The 24128-nt window shown below is 43.6% G+C and overlaps 1 protein-coding gene across 3 annotated transcripts in view; it reads right to left on the bottom strand.

Annotated features, from left to right (window-relative positions):
- Nucleotides 1–12880: 12880 nt before the first annotated feature.
- Nucleotides 12881–24128, bottom strand: part of ADD3 (adducin 3) — a 91783-nt gene continuing 80535 nt past the window's right edge. For 2 of the 3 annotated variants that reach the window (XM_066555189.1, XM_066555190.1), the window contains 10 exons: nt 23129–23278; nt 22172–22315; nt 21985–22083; nt 20770–20952; nt 20266–20523; nt 19090–19209; nt 17711–17800; nt 16955–17075; nt 15969–16064; nt 12881–15258 (listed from right to left, as the gene is read on the bottom strand). In XM_066555189.1, the coding sequence (XP_066411286.1) occupies nt 14966–15258; nt 15969–16064; nt 16955–17075; nt 17711–17800; nt 19090–19209; nt 20266–20523; nt 20770–20952; nt 21985–22083; nt 22172–22315; nt 23129–23278 (1554 nt within the window). In that variant the 3' untranslated portion in view covers nt 12881–14965. The remainder of the gene's footprint in view (nt 15259–15968; nt 16065–16954; nt 17076–17710; nt 17801–19089; nt 19210–20265; nt 20524–20769; nt 20953–21984; nt 22084–22171; nt 22316–23128; nt 23279–24128) is intronic. The other variant, XM_066555191.1, reaches the window with a different exon arrangement.

The raw sequence follows: 24128 nt of genomic DNA, 5'->3' as shown, positions 1-24128 counted from the left end.
TCTGAGGCTATTGCGTGTCTTCTTTTTCTTTTTTAATGGACACAGTTTTTGTGGTGGGGACGGGCTAGAGCTGGTCTGGAGCAGCTGTACCCTGGAGGGAGAGGAGATCTCTCATGAAACCTGGGTGACTCCTAAAACCTTGATTTTGCTGTTGGACCCAGGAAGTTTTTAGTGTTACTGGCATCACTCCTTATGGCCCCAGCCCAGTGGTGAGTGCAGGTGTCACCCCTCTCCTTGCCCAAGCATGATTTAATTGGGGTGCAGAAATCTGCCTGCGCACAGAGGTCAGTGAAATCTCATATCTCTTCTTTCACTAGTCAATAATTAATACATGGAGCTCTCTCCTGCAGCACTGGCTCCAGGCTGTCCTGCAGGCCCTGGCTGCCACCTGCTATTGCTGCTTGTTGTCCCTTGTCCCAGGGCGTGACATGGGACTGTGATTTACAGCAGGGCCACACATCCTTCTGTGGGGCTGCTAGATGTTTGCATCCCTAAGGGCTCCCTGTCCTTAGGGATGCTGTCAGAGCCTGACTCTCACTTGGCCAGACCCAGAGTGGGGTGTGCACCCAGCCCTCTTATGAAGCCATCATTACAATGGCCTTTCACTTCCCCACTGCTCCCTAAATGGAACAAGGATAACTCAGGGGTGCTCCAGGAGAAAGGCCCTCGTCAGGGTTTCAGGTGCCTGCTCCAGCAGCTGTCATGCAGGCTGGGTCCTCAGGCTTTTGAGCACTCCTGATCCTCTGCTGGAGCTCAGGAAGCTTCATGGTTTCACTGGGTGTCTCTGCCTGCCCGCGCTGCCACATCGCCTCTGCAATCTGTCCTTGATGCTCTCTTTTGGTGTGTGCTGGAAATAACTAAGCTACAAATAGTGGTGACGGTCCTGCCTTGCCTAGCCATACTGCTTCTCTCAGGTCCATTTATGATGCTGTTATTTTATTAGCTTCATCCTACTAGTACCTCTAAAGCTTCTACTTAATTTCCTTTGAAATCCCTCCTTACAATCCTGTAAGGAATGGTCCTCCTTGAAATCCTGTGTGGTTCCCTCTGATCTCCTGATCTCAGCATTCATCAAGCAAACCTGAGCTCTGATCTCTGCTTTTACAATAAGCTTTTTTTTTTTCACTTCCAGCCTCCTAATTGCCCTCCTCACTCTCCATCTTTGTAATAAATAGTAGGTTTTCTGCCTCAGAGGCTGGGAGATGGCAGCTCCTACTAGTTCTCTGCCATTCACACTTGGCCTTTCACAGTAGTTGCCATGCAGTTCTGATATAAAAAATATAAAGATTTTTTTCTTGCCCACCCTTAAGGGAAAGCACACATATGGTCTGAAATTGCCTTGTGCCAGCAGAAAAAAGGCACATCTCTTGGTGGGTGGATTAAATGCTGAATATTCCTGGTGGGTCTGGGCAGGTGGGCGTGGATGGGACCTGCTAAGGCAGTGGGAGGATGGATGTGGCACAAGGTCCAAGAGTGTCTCCCCTGGTGAAAGGAGCCAAGTGGAGGATCTAGTTCTCCATCTGTCCAACTGAAAGCTTTACATCACTCCTAGGAGTGCACCAATTGATCCTTGAGTCTGGGCTGGCAGATCAAGAGAAGGTCATTTGACATTGCTCCAGGCAGGAGGATGTTGTAATATTCTCAGTGTGCAATTTTGCATGCTTCAGCTTTGAGTTTTTATGTTAGACTCAGTAATGTGACATCCAACACATTTCTGGGATTTGTGCTTTCTGGGCTCGGGCTGAGGAGCCATTAGAACAAGCCCAGCAGGATTCACTGTGGGAAGAGCAGAGAAAGAGCATCCCACACCTCCCACTGGAGGTTTGATGCTCTTGTCACTTTGGAATGCTTTGTGTCCCTCCACTCAGCTGGCCTTTTAACTGATGTCATAGCACACAACCTCCCGGTCCCCCTGTGTTTTAATGCCTTAGCTCAGGATGGCCTTCCTGAGGTGGTGGCTGCTATGAAACCAGACATCTCTGGGGTTGTGCACAAACTGCACCTGCTCAGTGCCTCATTTTTCCCTTTCACCCCCTCAGGCCTCGTGTCTTGGCAAACTGGCTGCAGGAGATAAAGCCTAGAGGAAAAGAAAGGCAGAGGCTTTACAAGGGGAAGTGTCCTGGGAGGTTTCCAGCCATCCCCACCCCGAGATGGAGCATGCAGAAATGATGCCCAGAGTTTTGGAGGGGCTCAGTTTTGGCCTCTCCAGACTGTCCTTCAGCAATTCCTTATTTCTGCTTTGCCAAAGCTTTCGCAGCTTGGACTCACCAGACAGTTTCTGCAAAGAGGAGATCCTCATTTGCACAGTAAAATTGGTTTCCTTGGATTTCATGGCTAACCTGGGCTTTGTGGTGCTTGGGTCTGATGTTAATGTGGGGAAATCCATCAGGGCACAGCTGACACTTGACTCCAGCAACAGCAGCAACTAAATAATAGTGAAAATTACATTCTTCCCTTCAAAGGAAGGGAAGAATGCTGGTCATTCCAAATAAAAGGCTGGATGAAGGTTTAACTTAAAAAATTTGTTAAACTTCAGAAAAAATATCATGGGTTGAAGAGGTCATGCTCAGACTTGGAGTTACTACTCACCTGCAGGCAGAAAAAGGCTCAGTGCACAGGGAAAGACTGCAGGAACCTGATGGGCAAAGGATGCTGGGGTTGATCTGGAGGCTGGGGGGCACAAGGACACTGCTCTTGGCCCTAATGTCACTCCACAGTGGGCAGGGGAAGGCAGCCCCTGGCTGTGGAGCCACAGTGATGGCACCAGCTGGGCAAGGGAGCATATGGCTTGGAGGGGACAATGCTTCCAGGAGGAGCTCATTTGGGAGGAACCCTGGGAGCCTCCAGTGCCATCAGCCAGCAGCTCTGCTGGTTCAGTGCAATGCATTGAGAGACAGCTCGTGACTCTTGCAGTGTAATTGCTGTTGCCTAATGATTTCCTTCATTTCTTACAAGCATCTCCCTCCAATACAGCTCACTGCACCTCTGCAGGCCACTGGCAGGCAAGTTTTGACCCCAGAAGCTGATGCAGGAGGGTTTTCTGGTGCATCTCAAGAACAGAAAAAGCACATCAGTGTTTGGATGCAGTTTTTCTCATTTTTTGCTTGGCACCCTATTATTCAAATACAAATAGACCAGCCCTGCTGCTACTCCAAGCACCTGGTGCCATAAGGGGAGGGCAAAACCAGAGGGGATAGGCAGGGTCATTTAGTCCAACTATTCTGGGCAGCCACGTCATATAATCCCCTTCACAAATTTCCCAGTCTCCCAGCAGCCCCCACCACTTAATACCCATTTGTTTGTGTGCCAACATTAGCTGAGGTTTAAAAGATATTTCCTCTCCCCAGTATTTCCCTACAGCTTCCTCCTCATCTTCCTCTGCCCCCTGTCACTGTAACCAAGGAGAAGGATTGTGCATCCTCCAGGCTGATCCTGCCTGGCATCCTCTGTCCCCACCCCGGCCGTGCTTGATCATTGCAGCAGCACCAGGGACAAGTCTCAGCATCCCAGCCCCTGGTTTGCTGCCCACAGCAATCCCACAGGGATGGCTTCCAATGGACTGAGATCCCCACAATCTTATGGCAGTCATGTCACAGCAAAACCCTCTGCTGCTGGTCCTGACTCTTCTTTTGTGCAGTTTCCAGCTCTGCTGAGTGGGGGTGATGCCCCCAGCCCTTCTGCTCCCCTCCCCTCCCTGGCCAGTGCATTACTCACTTTGCAATCCATTCCCTAATCCTCACCTGCTCTGATTCCACTGATGATGACTCTCACTGTGCTGGCAGATATCTGTCTGAAGAAGACATTTGATCTGTTGCACTGCCTGGCCTAGAAAAATCTCTGGTTGTAAAGACAATAATCAGCGTGACCCGTTCATTGCACTTTTAACCCTGTGCCCTTCCCTGTGACTGTTGTTTCCCCCAGGACTTGGATTCTATAGGATCCCCCAAAGAGCAAACAACTTGCAGAGTAAAACCACATAAAATGCCCCGAACCAATGTGCAGGGCAGGAAAGAGTGACTGTGGGTTCCTGATAGGGCCAACCTGGCAAATTGTGGGCAATGGCTTTGGCAGGAACATGGCTGTTCCCTGTTATTGAAGTGCTGCCCTGCCGTGGGTATTCCCCTTCCTGGGAACCCCCTGTGCACCCTTTGTTTAGGGCTCACAAAACCCTCTATAAACCTGGGACTATTGGCTCTCAGACAGCTGGTAACAGCGAGCAGCACAAATTATCTGCTCTACATTTCAGATGGCTGAGCTTGGTGGCAGATGACTTGGTCCACACAGCCAGCTTAAATCCTTGGCTCCCACGAGACTCCAGTGGTGATTTTCTCATTGCCTGCTCCAGGTGCCAGAGCACTTCACCATGAACATCACTTCAGTGATTCTTAAAGATCACTGTTGCTGTTTGCAATGGTGGCCCTCTAAATCCACCCAGAAACTCTCTCAGCACCTGCAGGAAGCTGATTCCAGAGATCCCGGTTCAAACCCACCCCTGTTTATTTGTATAACACTAAGAAAACACTCCAGGCCACAGCAAAATGGCTCCCTCCCCTACAGTGCTCACAGCATCTGGGGAGAAAAAATGATTCATTAGGGTGTCCAGGATTAGCAACAGGATTCGTGGTCTACAAAACACTTGGGGTGATTCAGCACTGGAGGCTGAGGGATAGAGATGAGAATGCGCTGTTGATCATGGCAGGTGAAGCAGGAAGGGGACAGAAAATCTCACCTGGGGACAGCGCAGGAGGCTGCTGATGGGGTGGCACCGACACAAGGTCAGTGTCAGGAGCTTGGGCACAAGGGCACTGAAGAAGATGCCATAGAAAACCAGGATTGAGGATTTGAGGGGACACTGAGCTGGAGCGCTAAATCCTAGAGGGATGCACAGGATGTGCCTGCAAGAACAGCCCACAGGGCTGCAAAGCAGCTGGAGGAATGCTCTGCAGGGCAAAAGCAAAGTCCTGTGACCTCTGGTGACCTGACCCAGCACCACACAGGATGGGCACCAGCAGCCACTTGGGCTGGAGTCAGACCAGTGAAAACTCACTGGATCCAGGCACAATCCCTGCCTGCTTCCTGCCAAACCCTGCCCCACGCAGGTTTCACCCGGCCGGGCAGGCAGACCCAGCAGAGGGTAGAGCAAAGACACAAATAGAGAGGTTGACGTTTTCCACCCGTCTGTCCCAGCTGCCAGGCAGATTGCAGCTGTTTCTCCCCAGTCACGCTGGCCGCAATACTCGTTGGGTTGGTATTTAATTGCCTCTCCCTAACGACGCATTAGGCAGGGTGTAATTTGCTGGCGCTGGCCAAACAATACAGATAAACCCGGTTTGCACACAAAGGCAGCGGAGCGGGGAAGCTCCGCCGGCTGATGCTGCTCCCCTTTGGAGCTGCTGGCTCCAGACATGGGCGGGATATGGACAGACAGACGTCTCGGCCTTGGGGAGGAGGAAGGGGAATGTCAAACAACTGGAGCCACCCGCTTGCACTGCGGGCAGCCGGGGTGAAGTCATGAGTACCCAGCGCGTCACCAGGGCTGGGCTGCCCTGTGCCAGCACAGGGGCTGCCCACGTGCTCTTGCAGCTCAGCACATCCCTTTTCCTGGCTTGGCTTTTTCTTCTTCCTGAATTTCAGGTGTCAAGATATTTTAAGACTTCTCTCTCTGCTATTTCTTAACCTTAGTGATTAAGATAGGGGAGATGGCAACTTCAATCTTCCTTGGGAATGACCCTGCTGGATATTAAAACCCAACAGGTTTTTTGAACTTAGAAGGCCTGTCATAACACCTCTGCTAGCCCTCAGTGTTTCTCAGCAGGTTGGTTTCAGCAGAAGTAGTCAAAAAGGAAAAGCTTCATTCATACCCATAGCTCACCCTGCAGCACCACGATGCTCAGGGCATCCCTGCTCTCCCCAGCTCTGCTTGTACCCCAGGCTCCAGTCAATTCCAGCAGAATTCACTCCGATGCTGTGAATATTAGGAGAGAGTTAAAAATTAGCCTGCCCTTGCAGTGCAAGTGCTGAAAAAGCAAAACACGCCCTTCCTTGTGTTGGCCCAGGGCACAGACCTGCATTTATGACCACATCTAATACAGCCATGTACTACATTAGCAATCCCCAATATTGATACAGAGAGAAGGGCACTTATATAGACCATGGGTGGATTTTAGTGTTCCTTAAATATTTACCCAATAGATGCTGGTGACCAGAATTGCTGTTAAACAGTTGCAAATTGCCAGGAAGGAGTTCTAAAATGCCTAGAAATTAAGTAGCACCATTAAAATTAATTGGGGAATTACCTAATTTTAAGCACTCCAGTATTTTTAGGATAGTGGAGGTGTGATGCTGTCTGGGCAGCAGTGAATCCTTTGGCTCACCCACTTCATGCTTGGATTTGAAGGAGCTGGGCTGCTCTGCCTCACCCTGTAGAGGGAAGACTTGTTTGGGACAGCACCAGGCTCCCATATCCCATCCCCAGACTTCTCAGCATCCTCCTCCCACTGCTAACACGCTGCACATGCAATAAACCCAGCTGCTTTGCCACCAAGTTGCACATTAACACCCACACCTACAACATGGGGTAATTTATGGGAAGCTGGCAGATAACCCTGTCCCCAGCACTCGGCATCCTGGCACCAGGCACAGGCACTGCCACCGGCGCCTGCTCCCACACGGGCTGGGAGGAAGCAAACCAACAACAAAATAAGGAGCTGTTTGTTTGAAGGCCTCTGGAACAGGAGGAAATCAAGGCTGCGTCAAAATGGGAAAGCACAAAGACAGCAGGGAAACGGGGTTTATTTATAAACTTAGAGAGGATGGCTGTGAACAATAGGGTGGGTGGTTTTTATCCCACCAAGAGATGGAAGAGGAGTCTGTGTCTGTCAGGCCCCAGCCCAGCAGGATGGGCTGGCTGGAGAGCCCTGGCCAAGTGCTCAGTCTGGGGGTCAGGGGGTCTCCAGAACGTGGCTCCACTGCCTTTGCAGAGCTGCATCCTTGGCAGGCAGGCATGGGATGTTTCCTGGCTTCCTCTAAAGCTCCACCACACCAAAGTCTCTATGTGGGCAATGGCAAAGGGCTGCACAGCACCCACAGTGCATGTTTCTCTGTGGGGTGGTTGGGAGCACCCATCAGGGGGTGGGTTTGTGGTAGGTCCTGTTCCCATGCAGCAGTGCTCCTGAGCATGTTGGGGAGCAGGTGATGCAACAGCAAACCTCACTCCTGCTCATTGGCTCTCTGGGAGCTGCTGGTGACTTACTGCACATCCTTGTTACCATCTTATTGCAAAGCTTCCATACCTTCTCAGTGATTTCTCATGTGCAGCTCTTCACAGCACAGCCAACAAACTCCATCTCTCTCCTCACCCAGCTAAGCCACTCTTTTGTAGCACTCATCTTCTTATTGGACACAGCTGTGGCCTGTTAAGGGCAGGCCTGTTCCTAATCTTTGGTGATCAGTACAGCTGCAGCTCCTCAGGTGTGAGACTGCCTTCTGCACTATTTTCTTACATTCTATCCCTCCACACATCCTCACTTCTGGTGACTTTTGTCTTGTCTGTCAGCACAGCAGAGGTGAGCCATGGCTGGTGGCAAATCACACCCCGGTGTTGTTTCCCAGGTGTTGGGCTGGGATTGGGCAGAATGGGCAGAGGTTTGGCAGTGCTGTTGGAACAGCTCCTGTTCACTGCCACCCAAGGGGCCTTTCACCTCTCTGCCTAAGTGATGTTTAGAGAAGCTCAGTTACACTCCCATTCTCCCTTGCCATGGTAAATGCTCTCTGACAGCCACAGCTGGATGAACTGGGGTGGCACAGGCATCAATGAGACTGGCAAGGTAACTCAAGAGACAGGAAATGGACACTAAAGCAACAGGGGAGTAAAGGGATGAAGGGAGCCACCAGTAACTTGGCACTGTCCCTGCTGCCCAAAGTGCAGCACAGGGCATCCAACAGCCCCTGGCTGGCAGGGAGGAGCATCCTTCCCACCACTGGAGCTGGACCATGGAAATAGCCATCCCAGCCCCTGGCCACAGCATTTTGGTTAACACAGGAGCTAAGAGGTGCTGTCATTCCTTTATGACTGGAGGAATTGCATTGTCTAAATCTCAAAATCAATTAATAACTGCATCTATCAAATTAAAGGCAGCTGCCAAAAGTGGCACTTGCACATGTGCTCTTGTGTTGCTCCAAGAGCCTGTCTGGCTTCATGCAGCAAAAGCTATTTAATTCATATGCTGGGCATGGACTGACACTGGGGAATGCTTCCTGCTTGCCAGACCTTCTCTTCTAATGGGAATATGCCCATACTGGAACTGGAAAGGCAGAAACCAAGCCAAGCGGAGCAAGGCAGCCCAAAATATCTCTTTATAAGAAAACTACTCCAATACCCAAATATTCTCCCATTAGACTGACAGTGGCAGAGCAAATTCTGCCCAATGTGCCTCTTCCAGGTCATTTGTGAAGTTAGCTCCATTAAATAAATCCAGGAAGAACCAGCTGCTCCAGCTGAAGGTGAATGATCACATGTAGGTGACATGCCAGCCAGGAGATCAGGACTTAAATGGATGTGGTTACTTATTAGTCGTAAACACTGTTGAATAAATCTAAATAAACTCTACTTATTTATACAGCATATTCCTAATGTTGGTTGGATGCTGCCAACTTTAAAATAAAACTGAAGTCAAGCAGGGTAAATGTTTTAATGTCTCTGTAGATATAATTAGCATGTGTAATATGTATATACAAATATACATAATATATGTAATTATAGGTATTGGTGTTTGAGAGAGCTGTCTAGCCAGATGGAAAGAGTAAGTATTGAAAACACTGTACCTCTGCCTGCTAGAAAGGGGAGGATGCTTATACTCACTGGAATAAGAAATTGGTAGTTCCTGTTTGGGAAAGGGAGTTATTGTCCCACATTCCCATTCTGCTGAGTGGATTTAATAGCCAGCTTCTGTCTTCTCCAGCTTCTGTCTTGTCCATCCACTTAAAGAAGGATTGGGGCTGAAAGTGTCCAACATCCATGAGGAAAGCACTGTGTATAAACTGCAGCTGCTGCAGTGTGTTCAGAGTTTTCTGTAGGTCCTTTTTGGCACCCAGCAAAGGTCCCATTCAGGAGATGAGGTGCCTTTGGTCCTCTGGAGCACCTCTGAGGCTCCATTTCAGCACCTGTCTGGGTACATGTCTGCCCCACATGGCCATTGTGCAGGGACCTGAGGTGTCCCCAAGCTTTAGTGCCACTGTGCCAAACACCAGCTCAAGTGACAAGCTCAGGCAGGTCCCCATGCTGCCATTAACACTCAGAGACCCCCAGTGTGGCATGTTTATTAGGGAGCAGTTAGCTGCTCTCAACACCCTGGACACAGAAGTTCAGCCTCCTGCAGCAACCTTTCCTTTTCCACCGCAGTGGGGGCATGGAGGAGAGGGAAGGGCCTGGGCTGACAGGATTTCACTGAGAAATTCAGTCCCTGCAAGGTCCTCAAGCACAGCTCATCAAAATGCTCATGTTGGGGGCTACATTTCCCCTGCAATTCAGGGATTATTTGGCTCTCACTGCCTCAAGCTGAGGGCTAAACCACTTGCTCTTCTGGAGCTCTCCCTAGCATGGCTAAGTGCTCAGCCTTTCTAGAAAAGCCAGGGCATTAAGTTAAACACCTCACTTGAGTGGATGTTTGAACTTTCTGTACCTTTGGGAGGAGAGGGATGAGTGCTGTGCCTGGGAGGTCAGAGAGCAGCCAGCAGCTGACATGCCAAAGGTCAAAGCCAGCACCAGCTGCCAATGTCAGCCAGGGCTGGGAGCGGTCAGGACCATGCCCAGGACCACGTCACCACCCCAGAGAATTGCTCCTTACAGAGTTCAACTACTCACCATCCTGATAACCCAGGGTACAAGTTTTGTTTTTACAAATAACATTTGCAAATTAAAAATTTGCAAAAGCTCCAGCAGAGTCCAGAGACATGCAGTTGTATCGAGCTACTGCTGCAAATGTGAAAGGAAATGCACCTGGAATTCAGGATGTGGGAGCAGGTGAGACAGAAGGGTGTGGGGACCTTTGGCACCAGGGCACTTCCACTGGGGTCTCCTGGGTCTTCTGCCCCAGCCTCCAGAACCACTGAGAAGTCTCTGGCCTGTGGGTAAGGTCGATAGAGAGAAAATACTGAAAAAATAGATATTATTCTGCTTAGTGGAGTGAGTTAAAAAGTTCAAAAACACTTCACCAACATTTTTAGATTGTTGCAAAAGGATGGAGGGGAGAGGAGGAGTCTTGCCTCCCTGACAAAGCCTGCTCCATTGCTGGATTTTGAAATGAATCAATATAGAAAATGAGTCCGGCAGCCAGATGTCTGCTTTCATCTCTCTGCACTGGAACTGGAATAAAGCCCACAAAATCTCCACCAAAAATACCTTCTTTGAAAGCGCTTTGTTGGTGGCTTTGCGACTGCGGGGAACAAAGGCAGCAAACGCGAGGGTCTGATGCCACCTAAAGGCCGCTTGAATTCTCATCTCCCGGAGGCTCTGCTTGACTTTGGAACTCTCAACCACAATTTCGGAGTGTGAACTCTTGTTCAACCTCCAGTTCCCATCATCAGGCTTTGTTTTGTTTGCATTTAAGTTGATCAAACTTGACTGAAGCTGTCCATGCTGTGTGCTGCTCCACGTGAAAACTGCCTGGGTGTGTTTGCATGTACTGCTGGCACATGTAAAAAGTACAGCTACTGTACCCCAACACCTCCAAAGGACAAAGCTGTACAGAAAGGCAAGTTTTTTCATATTGTATTCTGTCAATCTTTTCTTTTGGAAACTTAAATTATTGCTGGCTTTGAAACTGAGATTAGAAACTGTGGTGAAGGGCTGAGCAATGTTTATATTGAGGATGGGCTTTCTACTGCTCCCCCAAGAGTCTGTGCAAGTTTGGCCCAGCTGCAAGGCTCTGGCAGAGCAGCTCCTGCAGGCTGTGTGACAGGCAGCATGCCAGCAGTGCCCACCCTCACTGAATGCTGTCCTGGTGTTCCCAGCATGCTGTGAACGATGCCCACAGCCAGGCTGGCCCCGCTCCAGCTGCCCACACACACACACGGCCAGGCAGCTCCTGGCCACTGCCTCCCAGAGCCCCGCACCTCTGGGAACACCCTGGGTCTTTGGAAGGACAAACACCAACCCACACAGCAGCCCCATGGGTGAGGGATGTGTTTCCTTGCCAGTCTGCAGAAAGGAAGAGAGAGAACATCGGTGCCCACGTCAGAAGTTTCCATCAGACCCATGTGCACAGCATGGGACACTGGGTCCTTTCTCACTGTCCTTGGATACACCACAGTACATCCTGTTTGAGAAGTTTCCATGGGCTCAAATAGTGAAAACTCAACAGTTTTGCAAACTGGATATATAGAAAATAGAAAATCCTCCACTACTTGCCCCAGAGATGACAGCAGTTTATGCCACATGCTCAACAGTGTGTAATGGACTCAACTGGCCAGGCAGGAAAATATGAGTCAAAATGGCCTATTACAGCCCTAACCATGACATTATTCTGTCTCCTTGTGGCATCTAAAGCCTGATACACCTCATTCTGCAGATTCTGCAAAAGCTGCTTTGCTATGTAACACTTATCTCCAGAACAGCTGGAAGTCTGTAAAAGACAACAACAGACAATCACCTGGATGTACAGCTTTATAAATCCTTTTTAATGTTCTTGCTTGGTAGCTTGCATGCTACCTTGGTAGCTTCCTCACAGTAAACATGGCTTCTCTGTATTGCTCTCTCTTGGGTTAAGCAGCCCAATGACAATAGTTATTTCCTATCCTATTAATGATCCATTTTGAAGCTCATCCTTCCAAGGGCTCCTATTTCCCAAAATTTGTTTTAAGTTTATTATGCCTGTTACAAACATCTACTTTATTTCCATGCTTTGGCTTGCAGAATCTCAGATTCTTCGAGTAACACTGTGAAAGAGTAAGATTTAAATGAAAATGAAGGGTCTGATGTGGTTTGTAGATTCTTGGGAATAAAAAGAACCTGAAGAAGTAAATAATGTATGCTGTTGGCCTTACAGTGGACGCTCCTCTGGATTGATACAGTGTTTACTTTCACATTAGTGCAGCACTAAAAAGATTGTAGATGCTTCTGGAGACAAATTATAGTCAGAAAAATACTAAAATCTTGGTCAAGATTTATTTAAAATGCTAAACCAAAATTATTCTATGACATGGGGACTGAGTTCATCAAACTGTCACCAGACTCAGAGGACTGAATTTTGACTTTCTTGTAAATAGAAACAAAAGGCTGATTTCTGTAAGGACGAAGAAAATAAACATTTGTGCTGTCCTTAAAGACATTTCACAGAGTTGATACAGCTACAAAAACAAAACACTGCAACTTCTGCAGCTTCACAGGCTCTGACATATACCATATGTTGGCAGGGCGTGACACAGATATCTTCAAATAACTTTGCATTGAGCTTTTTCTATAAGAAAACCTTTGTTTTATTAATAATTTAAAAAGGTAATTTCTTTGAGCTGTTTTCTTGCTCTGTACTTACTCAGCACTAAAACCACCCCAGTCCCTCATGTCACCTGTGATGCCATGGTGCTGCAGAGCAGGAGGCAGCCCAGCATGGGCAAGCACAGACCTCCCTGGGCTCAGAACAACTGCCTGGCAGTGCCCTGCTTTTTACCAAGGGCCTGTCCTCTTTCCTCCCCAGCACCTGTGACAGAGACAAAAGCTGTTCAACACAAGATCAGGTTATTTTCTTGCAGAGCTCTCAGGATAAGCACAAGCAAGAAGTCCTATCCAGAATAAATTCTGGAGAAGCAACGTGCAAAATCAAAGCATCTTCTCTACAAGCAAGAGGTGTAAGTGCATAAAAAAAAGGCTGCTATATGAAATCCATCTATTTAAAATACTGTTTATTTGTGATTTAACATTAATTAGCATTACATCTATGAGCAATTTCAGATAACATTTATATATTTTCCACAGGACACAAGAGTTGGCTGGCTCATTCTTTATGCCAAAGCAAGTAAATAGAGGCATTAGCAAAAGGTGCAAATAGTTCACGGTTGCATTTTAAAAAATATTTATGCACATTGCATTCATTTAGATATATTTTTAAAAAAGTTATGAAAAGCGTAGTTCACAGGTTACTGTTTCTACATATGTTGTAATACAACACAAATAATGTAGAACATAAAAAACAAAGTAAGCAACTGAAAGTTTCCACTATGATTAAAAACACTGATTCCAGTATTTAGTGACAGCTAGAAAATTGTTTCCAGGATCCATTCCAACATTGCATTATCACACTTACACGGTCAAAGCTAACCAGCCCCCAAACATGCTATAATCAACATTTTTGCATGCCAAACCACTCTCCAGCCATATTTAACAATTATATATTGTATAATATTTCAACTGGTAATTTGGGAATCACATGGATCTTAAAAGATGTACTTCCTATTGGATGACTGATTTACAGACATTTGACACAGCGAAGAAACCCCTATGTTAATCTCTATGTTTAGTTTATATTTACAATACAGTAAAAGTACTAAAATGACAACACAAGTAAAAATGAGTAAGTGGCAGTACCACCCTTACCCATGGCACTAGGCTCTGATTTGCTCTGGGTTCATCCAAAGGACAACACAGATTCACGAGACCCTTTTACAACTTGAATGAAACTGAAGAAAAAACCCAAAGTGTTGCACTCTGCATGAATCCATACAAATTATTTAAAACATCTAATATGGAAATGTCACTCTGCTGATTTAATAAAAATATCCCGCAATCCGTATCATATATTTAAAAAAAATAATCACCGAACTTTTACTTTCTTTGTCTCCTCCTATTTCCCTACTATTTCACTTTCCCTTTTAACATTTTTGTTTCCTTCATTTGGTTATGTTAAGAGATTATTTTTCTTCATTCATTAGCAATACCATGAGAGAGAAAAAGAACAATCCACAAATAATTTTTAAACATGAATCCAGTTCAATTTTATATGCTTTTACCCTTTGATTTTGAAGTCCCTGGATTCCTGAATTATATTTAAGTATACTCTAAACCAAGCATTCTTAAATACACTCTAACTATTAAATGCTTGGTTCACATGCTTATAATACCTTTATACTGAATGGTATACAAACATTTGAACATATAAAATCTTCTTTTTGTTTTGTCAGTTAAACTAAATTATCAATGTTAAGTGTATAAAATCCCCCTTCTTGAAAAATAAGGGTTTCCCCCACCCCAACTGATAGAATAAAAAAGAAGTCTTCAAAAATTATATTTCACTAAAATGAAATATTTGGCAAAAAAGTTATTGAATAATGGAATTCTTTAGACATTTTGTATAATTCCAAATAAACTTTCTCTTACACAGTTTTTCCCCTAGTATTATGTGCCAGTGTATATTATTTCTATATGAGCTAATCTTAAAAAAGATGTAAAGGTGTGCTGTTAATATGTACCCACTCAAATAGCGGTACAGAAACATAAAATATATGGTCAAAAACCACAATACAAAAATGTATGATCTGGTTTCCAAATGAGACAGCAGTTTTAAAAAGTCATATGATCACTCAACAGTAACTTTAATAAAGACTTTAACTGTACTGAAAATTTTAAGGTCTGCAAAATACTCTGAGCAGAATTTGCTGCTGCATACTGTGATGGTATTTGACCTTGCTATGATGGTAATTGAGCACCTGCCAGTGTAGTTCTACATGAAATTAATCAATGTTTCCAACCCTCATAGCAATTTTGGACACAGCTAAGTGAGAGATGAATTAATTTGCAATTAACATGAAAGGTTTTCTTGTTTGTCTCTTTGTTTGGTTTCTTTAAAGCAAAACCTCTTCCAGTTTCTACTTGTTTAGGTTAAAAGTCCAGTTACTGCACACCCCTAACACTACGCTGTTAATGGTCAACTTAAAGGTTTAAAATGTGCAATGTCTCCTCACAACAGAACTGCACTTACGCTTCTACCTTCTCCTTCTTTTTACTCTTTTTCAGGAAGGATGGGGTGCGGAATTTCTTCTTTTTCTTTGAAGGGGATTTGGAAGGTGACCCTTCAGGGGACAGAGCCTCTTCTATCTTTTCAGAGCCTTTAATGGTAATCTCCACACTCTCCACAGTACTCAACTGACTGACCCTCCTGGTGAGATCCTCTTCCACGTCGTGTGCATCTTCCTTCCCGTTCACCACCACAACTGGCATCTCCATGGATATTAGGTTGGCATTCTGGCTGTAGAAATCCTCATGATTTTCTAAAAGAGCAAATGATTTTGCAATTATTTATGCACACTTTCATGCAAAAAAAACCCCCAGTGTTGAGACAAAGCCTGCGAGTCTGGACTGTGATCCAAAGAATGAAACCCGAAGTGCTTAGATGTGGTTTTTTCCCCTTTATCCACAGCCTTAGTTGCTGTAGGCAGACAACACAGTCAAAATGTCATTAAGGGAAAATGGGCTGAAAAATTTAACCTTATCTCTGCCAGGTGCACACACAGCTCAAGCTGTATAGAGTATGTACAAATATAGTCTACACAGCATACACAGCCTCAAGCACAGTCAGAATTACATTTTACTGCAAGAGACTGATTTATGAAAACACAGCCAATCCATACAGAAGCCATTGGAGAACTTGCCTTTTAAAATGCCTACTTAGACTTCTGGAAAAGTCTTAGGCAAAAGAACTATTCTTAATATTTTCAGTAAAATCAAATATAGTATCTATTTGCTCCACCTAGGTAATATCTAAGTTTCAGCATGCCCTGAGTTGTTTTCTGTTTGTGAGAATGTTGTATTAGAAAAAATGGGGAAAAAATAGTTTTCTGGACAGAGTAACACCCAAACTTTTTAAAAGAGGGCTCCCTGTGACTCAGTCGACTTCATGCAAGTGTAAAAGTGCAGCAGAAGAGTCGAGGACTTGGGTTATTGGAGCCCTTGGCATCAAACAGAAATTGCATTAGAATACCTTCTAATCTTTCTGGGACATTTTGCGGGGATTGAGTTTGTGACTGAATTTGTGACACAGATGAACCGTCATCTGAGAATAATTCCTGTTCAGCATCTGCAGGACAAGATGTGAGTTAGTAGCCAAGCAAAAGTGAAAATCAAGCAAGAGTGTCAGTGTTGATGCTACGAGATTTACAGGTCTGCTACAGCTTTGTGTTGCTCATGCTGACAACAGCACAAAGTTACAATACACAGTTAAAATTCTGAAGAATTATGGATTTATCTCATAAAAATTGGTATGTATTAGCTCTTTATTAGAAAGCATTAAGAAAGGTGGCAGGACTGCATTCCAAGCCCCATGGTTTTATCTTGTCACAGTCTGCTGGTACAGTAAGCAGTTACACTATATCCTGAGTGTGACATATAGCAAAGTTGTTTTATTACACAGTTATTAGTGAAGAAGAATTCATAGTAAGTGTTATTGTTAAAACTTAAAATCAACCCTGAATTAGTAATTCTCTATGGAATAGTAGTATTGGAAGAAGATATGAAAAGTGAAAGTAGATGAGACTTGCACACTGAGAGAACAGAACTAAAATTAGAGAAGCCAGGGCCAAACATCTCAGTAAACTTTTGCTCAGTTGGGCACATACTTTATCTAACTTTAGTATCAGCTCTGAGGAGGAGCTGGATTAACATGACCTTTGTGGACTCTTCCACCTTAAGATATTCTATGATTCTGACACAAAAATTCATTATGGTTAATTGTGTTTTAGTCAACCGCACTTCTCTGCAAACCTTTAATTGCTTTAATTTCAGCACTAACTAAAATAAAAGAATAAACCACATTTAACAAAAGAATTCTACCACCTCAAGGAATGATTTGTTCTAAGCTAGATGCCAGCAGTATATGCTAATAATTAACATGTACACATTTTTTACAGTAGATATTTTCGGGCTTATTATTAAAATGTAAACCCCAGCAGTTCAAACCACACTGCTGACCTTCCAACCCCTGCTGCTTGCGCTCAATGGTTTTCTTGTACTCTTCCAGTTCCTTTTCAGTGAGGTGGCTGAACGGGTTGGGCGGTGCTGGCGGCGCGTGCTCATCATCAAACTGCACTGGCTGGGAAAGAGAAAGCCACAGAATTTAACAGTTAAAAAATATGAAGCAAAAAGCAGAACTTTTTTTTTTTTTTTTTTTTTGGCCAAAGTTTGATGACAAAGTTTTGGCAGGGAATACAGAGTTAAAACACAGATGTACTAACTGTTGGATAGCTGGAAACTCTTAGAATTCCAATTCACCACAGTATGTTGATAACCTTATTAGGGATATCTCATATCTATAGTGTTTGGAAGTATATTCTATTCAAGAAAAGATTAATATGGGCAGGTAAGAAGCTGGAAACCCTGTTTCTAATGAAAGCTGCCTTTTACATTGTCACATCCCACCTTTTTAACTCAGCTACCTCTTGGACTCAATTGTTATCTTAAGCATCACTTCCACAGACTAATGAAGGCTATTTTTGGCCCCATGCATTCCAAAGTTCTTCCTCTCTCACTTAAATGAGCTTAGACAAGAATCCTACTTCATTAATATTAATGGTGGCAAACTTAACATGCATCACACCTCTAAAACTGGCATTAAAATAATCAGTTCTAACAAAACATTCAGAACAAAAATGGCCCAAGCTGACATTTGAAACACAGGCAGCCAAATTACCTGAACAGCTATAAATCAGTTAATTATGTTGTACTCACTGAACTTGGCTTTTTATCCACAACAATCCCTGCCAGCAGCTGAGACTGAGGTCCTGCTGTCTTTAGGTCATATCGGTTTTGCTCCCTTATCTATAGAGAGAAAACAAACCAGGTTAGAAAAAATTATTTCTCTTTAACAAACCCTATGCCCATCAGCTTTGCAAAGCCACTAACACAGGCAGCAGTGAATGGCTGAAGAGTCAAACTGTGTGCTGCTGCACCAAAAATTAAGAACTCTTCTTCCACCTCTAAATACACAGCATATGTTGTTTGGCTCTTTCAGTGCTTACAAATATTTACCCCAATCCCAGTTCTTGCACTTCATGTAAGCCAACATTTAGAAATAAGCTCCCAGGAATAGCCCCATAATTGTCCTCTCCTCCTCCAAACCTCATAAAGGATGCATGTTCAGCTGTTGGAGGAAACTCTGTGATTACAAAGTTTGGTAAAGTTTTTCCTTTTGTGAATAGTTTATTGTTTTCCCTAAACTAACAGCCCTAACTTCTAATTGTCAGAGCTTAAGAGATTGGCAGATCAGATATAAATACCAATACAGATCATATTAAAAAAATCCTACAGCAGAGAATTAGGAATAAACTCTCTGTGAGCCAGTGACATGCAAGAATTTAAAAATCATTGCCTGGGACAATTAATGTATTATTAATCTCTGGATGATGAGAGGGTGCCTTTCCAGTTCTGAGGAAGGGAGTTGCTCCTTCTAACTCCACTTCAGTCCCCAAGGATGCTGATACAGTGCTTTCCAAGAAAGAAAAAGATAAGCAATCCAATGAAAAGTGTCCTGAATATCTGCTAATATAGTTATGCTGAGGGTGGAGTATTTGATCAGTCTGATAATCAGTGTCTTTCATGCTGGAAGGGAAAGGCAGAGAGATATTTCTGTTTACAGAGAGATCCAACAATAATCTCTCATTTTCTTTTTTTTTTACTGCCATTAGAAATTCCAGCTTAACAAGCACTAGGCAAATTAAAACAGAACAGAACAAGATTAGAGTCTGAGATTGAATCATGCTGCAGATGATGTACAGCAATTCTGTTGGTGTTGACACCTAATTATCTAGTAAATAAAATGATAAATAACAGGGACGACCATTCCCAATCTATCATTTCCAGAGTTAACACTCATCTTTCATCAGACTACTGCACTCAAAATTTAAATATATAAATATTACATACGTATCTACAGATTTTATGTATATCACACATTTAAATACATGTTTTTGGTGCCAAAAACCACATATAGTGTAAGAACCTTCTTAATAAAATCAAAAGATTTGAAAATGTTATTTTACTGCTCTGCTGAATCATTACTTGAACACATAATTTTATTTGGAAATGTTACAATTTTCAGTTCATTTTACCTTATTTCTCTTTTCCAACACTTCACTTGGGTTTGTGTTTAGAGGAACAAATTGGTTTGGATCTTCAATTTTGATTGGCGTTCCTCCACTGGTCTTGGAGGAGTCATCAGCTTTCATCCACTTAAAGAGGGAAAAAATAAGACAGAAGCTAAAATAGCCAGTATGATGGAAAGGAACAATTCTCTGTGCTCTTACTGTTAAAGAAGAGATATCAAGAAAGGACTTTCTGTCTTTATTTTCACTTCCACATGACGCCTAAAAAAATAATCCCAATTCCTTTACAGGTTTGTGTGTTTGCCCAAGAGGATTTTAAGTTGCCTTGAACATGACTACTTTTTGTAAATACTGACATACATTCCTGAAAAATGCAGTGTTAGCTGTGTATTAAGGATGCTGTATTTAGAAAGGATCACACTTTCTAGTAACTGGCATGTAGATCAGAGCCCTTGTTCGTGCAACCAACTTCCACCTCCACTGACCACACACTGACTACAGTTTTTTTCCCTTCTCAAGCAGGGTTCTGAGGATTTTTTTCCCCAGCTCAAGTTTAGAAACCTGCCAGCCTGCCAGCAGGAGGAGCTGATGCTTTTACAGTTGTACTGGAAGTAGCTGAAGAGCATTAAGACGCTCTGCAGTCCCACGAGGGCCACCTCTCTGCAGGCAGCAAACAAAGTGTAAGCATCTTGCTGAGCTGCAGGAGGGGGAAAATCTTAATCATCATTGAAAGCCTGTAGCACGAACAGACCTTTCAAAAGCTGTTTTCAGAAGGCTCACAAATAGAAAGGGGACAGCAAGAGATGAATTAGAGCTTGTGTCTCCCTCATGTAAAAGAACAACCCACGGTTGACTTAAAGCCTTACTATATTTGATGGATAACTAATAGCATAAGAAGAAGTGGTAGAAAAACTGTTTTCTACTTCAGGAATAAGAAGAGATGGTTAGAACTGTGAAATCATTGTTCAATTTTATCATGAAGTGTTACTCTTACAGTCAACTCCTCTCTCCTCTAAGAGAGGAGACCCTTAGTACCAATGTCATTAAGGCTCTGAAAAGCCTATTTTAATTTGCTCAATAAACTTATTTGCCAATCCTATCCAAGATTTCCTCATATAAACTGTGTATAACTTACTTTCAAGTAGGGCAAAACCAAAGTGACTGTCCAACACATCAACCTACCGTGATCTTAGTCCTGGGACTGGTTTCCCCGTTCCAGGACTCCTCAGGCACATTCACTTTCAAGTATGTGTTTGGAGAGTTCAGCCATCTTGTCTTCTCTCTCTGTTGCCTCTGTGCAAGGAATTTCAGGGGGGAAAGTGGGACTGTGTCATCTTCAAAGGAAAAGGCAGTCACAGTGGCTGGAATCTCAACATCACTCTTATGTCTGGGTTTTTCCCTGACTAATGGTTGCCTATAGGCATAGCCAGTTCTGTATCCCTGTGGAGGAGAAAAAGAAGAAAAGAATGTTTAAAAAAATTAAAGCAAAGATTTTTACTATTAAGTTACTACACATTTGTAAGAATGGTGGGACAAAATTGAAGCTCAAAGCCTTATAAATTCTTATTAAGACAGAATACTGCTGTCAGAAAGAGTATGAATAAAAAATTATTTGCTTTACAGAATCCAATCCTACACTCAAAACCTTACAGGTCTACATTGATAGCACCAGCAATGTGCTCTCACCAGGTTGTCCAGCATCCTCATGAGGGCTTCAAATTCTTGCTCCCCAACTTTCCATTTTTGTTGTGAAGCCATATTAACTCCACCTCCTCCCACTGCTGCCACGGCGTGTGTGGAAGGCTTGAACTTCTGCAGATCCAGTAGTAGGAGATTGTCTATCCCACCTGCTCCAGCCAATGCATGAACCTGGAGACATCAAGGAGTGTATTTCATTTGTGGAAAAACTTTTGTATGCTCTGCTTTTCTGAATTTGCAGCAGGAGGTTGTTTAAATACATGCTGTGGTTACTTCTCAAGCTAGTTTTCTACTGTCCAAAAAATGCATTAAAATACATAGCAAGTGACTGCTACAGAAAGCATTATATCATCTGCTATCAACTGCACCTTAAAAGGGGTAGACTGAAACACCTGCTTTCAGAGTACCCTTAAAAACATCTTTCTGCATCACAAGATTAAAAATTGTCCCTTTTTCTCGCTGTTTCAAAATGAGAGAGTGTCTGAACTCAAGATGAATGATAGGGCAAGGAAGGAAAGGAATGGAAGCCTGCCGTTTGCACATCCAAATGTATCTTTGGGAGGACAGGATCACTGGGGAACAAGAATAAAGTGATGAAGTTTCTGGGGATGGGCTTAAAACTTATGAAAGGTGAGAACCCTTTCAGTGGTCTCTCTTCACATGTAATAGATAGTATCTGGATACCTAACCAGGTAGCTAAAGTTAGTCTGAATGGAAACACTGATTTTGTGATTCAAGTTATTTTTAAATATGCCACCCACTACCATTGCTCTAAAGACCTTCTTTTAATTTGATTTCACAAATCTGAGATCACAGAGAGAAGCTTCTTTTCTTGTCACAACATTCAGCTTCAGTAAAGGAGCTGGATCTTCAGTCACACTTCCCCATGCAGTGAGTACCAGCAACTCTATCATCTGACAGATTCCCTGCATGAGGCTCACTCTGCACAGCATGGAACAAAACCTTCTGTATGCTTTAGAGTGTAACACCACTGAGACTGTGTCAGTGTTCCTAGAGTGAGTATTTGTGCCATTCCCTCGGTGATTCCCTGACCACTCCAGTCTCTCTTTGACCAGGTATACAGGATTCCTGGATTCCACAACTCCAAAACTGTGTGATGTAAGAGGAATTCCCATCTGGGCTACAATCTGTAACTCTGCAGCATAAGTGTTTGAAATGAAACACAGATAAATTCTCACTCACCTGTGTTTCACAGGCCAGTTGCACATTGAAAATATAGTGGAATGCTTCTTCCAGTGTCTCTCCTAGTGTTACCACACCATGGTTTCTCAAAACTAATACCTAGTAAATGAAGACACTAATGTTAAATGGTAGAAACTGGAGCAGGACATGAACATTGTTTAGGAAGAGCATAAATGAGGTTGAATACCTTGCAACTGGGTCCAAGAACTTTTTGAAGCTGAATTCTCTCTTCCTGTTCATCAAGGGATCCCTGGTAGTTGTAATAAGCAACATCTCCCAGAATCAGAGCCTCTTGTGATATGGGAAGGATGCCACACTTCATAGAAGAAACCTGTTTGATGAAAATGAAATGCTGGTAACTAGGGAAAAATAGAACTCTTAAAATTCACATCTCAACCACCCAAGCCTTAGCAGGGTGTACTTTGTTAGAAGAGAGACAAATCCATAGGGAGAGCTTAGGAACAACCTCCCAGAAGTCTAATTTGCAATAGGGTGCTGCTACCCAGTCTAGGGACATATTTATTGAAGGAAATTTTTGTGAATTTTATTAATGTTTAATTCTCAGCTTACTTAATGGTTTATCCTTCTTTCTCACATTTATTATTGAAAAAGCTGGTAAAAAAGAAATTATTAATTCCTTTATATTTTGTCTGTAACCAAGGAATGTATATGTATATGTATATGTGTGTGTGTACGTGTGCATTTCTAGATAAAATAATAGGAATTTAGTTATTTTAAACCAATTCTTTCAGGCCTTCTTACATTTTTATCATTATTATCCAGACCATTTAAAGTTTATGTTAATTATAACATTTAAATACTGAGGTAAATCCAAACAACTAATCAAACCACTTAAAAATGGAGCTGCATAATGCAAATGAAGGTGATTTATACAGCACATGATATTATTTAGGATGCTATAAATGAAGCCTGTGTAAACTATTTGCTTTACAACCTCCTCAACCTCAGTATAATAATCTCTGAGCATCAATTTATTCCGATGCTATTCCACTGTGGTGGCCCAGCCCTCTCTCACACTTTTATTTACCAGTGCAGAGTTGATATTAAAACCAAAATGAAACTGCTGTGAGAAGAAATATGCCCTCAGCTGTTTTCTTTCATTCTGTGCCAAAGGAAGACTTACAGCAGCTGTGGCAGGGGTGTGGATGTGTATGACACATCTGACATCGGGGCGGGTGGAGTAGATGGCCACGTGTGGACTGAAGCCCACACTGTCAATACTGAGAGCTGTGCTTCCCTGGTCCACTACATCTCCTAGGATGTTCACCTTAACCTGAAAAAGGCAAACAGACAAATGACACTCAGAAAAGCTGTGACAACTTCAGTTATCTAGAAAATAGCCTTCCCTTCTTATTTAGCACCAAATTTCCCCCCACACGCACTCAAGGCTCAGAGCACAAAAACGTAGGAGAGCAGCCATGAATGTGTGTGTCAATGAACCACTCTGCTGTACTTGCCCTTGCCAGCTGTTGGAAGCTCAGACGTGGAAGAAGTAAGGATCAGACCCTGATACAACATATATTCTACTCCAGTCTAGCTGACCTTTCCTTGTTTCTGACTTTCAAAAATGCATTCCATTAACATTTCCTACATTTTAAATATGAAGATAACTCAGAGCCTGAGAAATTTCCAGTAAGAATATTCAATGCACAAGGAAATTTCAGATTCATTGGAACATTAAAATAGTAATTCCTGGATCAACAAAAAACTACAGCAGGGTCATGTGTCATGGTATTTTGGTTCTGTGCTTGCTGTGTAATAGTATCAATCTCATTTTGGTCCCCCTTTCACCTTGAGGCAGTTTCTTTACAGATATGCACTGACATGAAGAGCATATGGCAGGTTCTACAACAAAAGATGTGTGATTTAGCAGCAACCACTGCCTAAATACCAGCCTGTAACTTCACCCAGCTCATTTACTGGGCCTGGGGAAGATTATTTGACTTTATCAGCTCACTTCCAAAGGTAAGAGGTGATTCTGATATCACTACTCCTACAGACTCATTTCACATGTATTGCCACACTCTCAGGTTATAAAAGGCTACACTGAGGTTACTGCTGAGTTTCATCAGACAGGAACACAAAACTTTGCTGCTCCACATGGAAGCTGGAGACAAAGAAAC

Source organism: Molothrus aeneus, chromosome 8 (assembly GCF_037042795.1).
Source record: "Molothrus aeneus isolate 106 chromosome 8, BPBGC_Maene_1.0, whole genome shotgun sequence".
Taxonomy (NCBI): Eukaryota; Metazoa; Chordata; class Aves; order Passeriformes; family Icteridae; genus Molothrus; species Molothrus aeneus.
The sequence above is the reverse complement of the archived record's forward strand: the minus strand, read 5'-3'. Positions and strand labels throughout refer to the sequence as shown.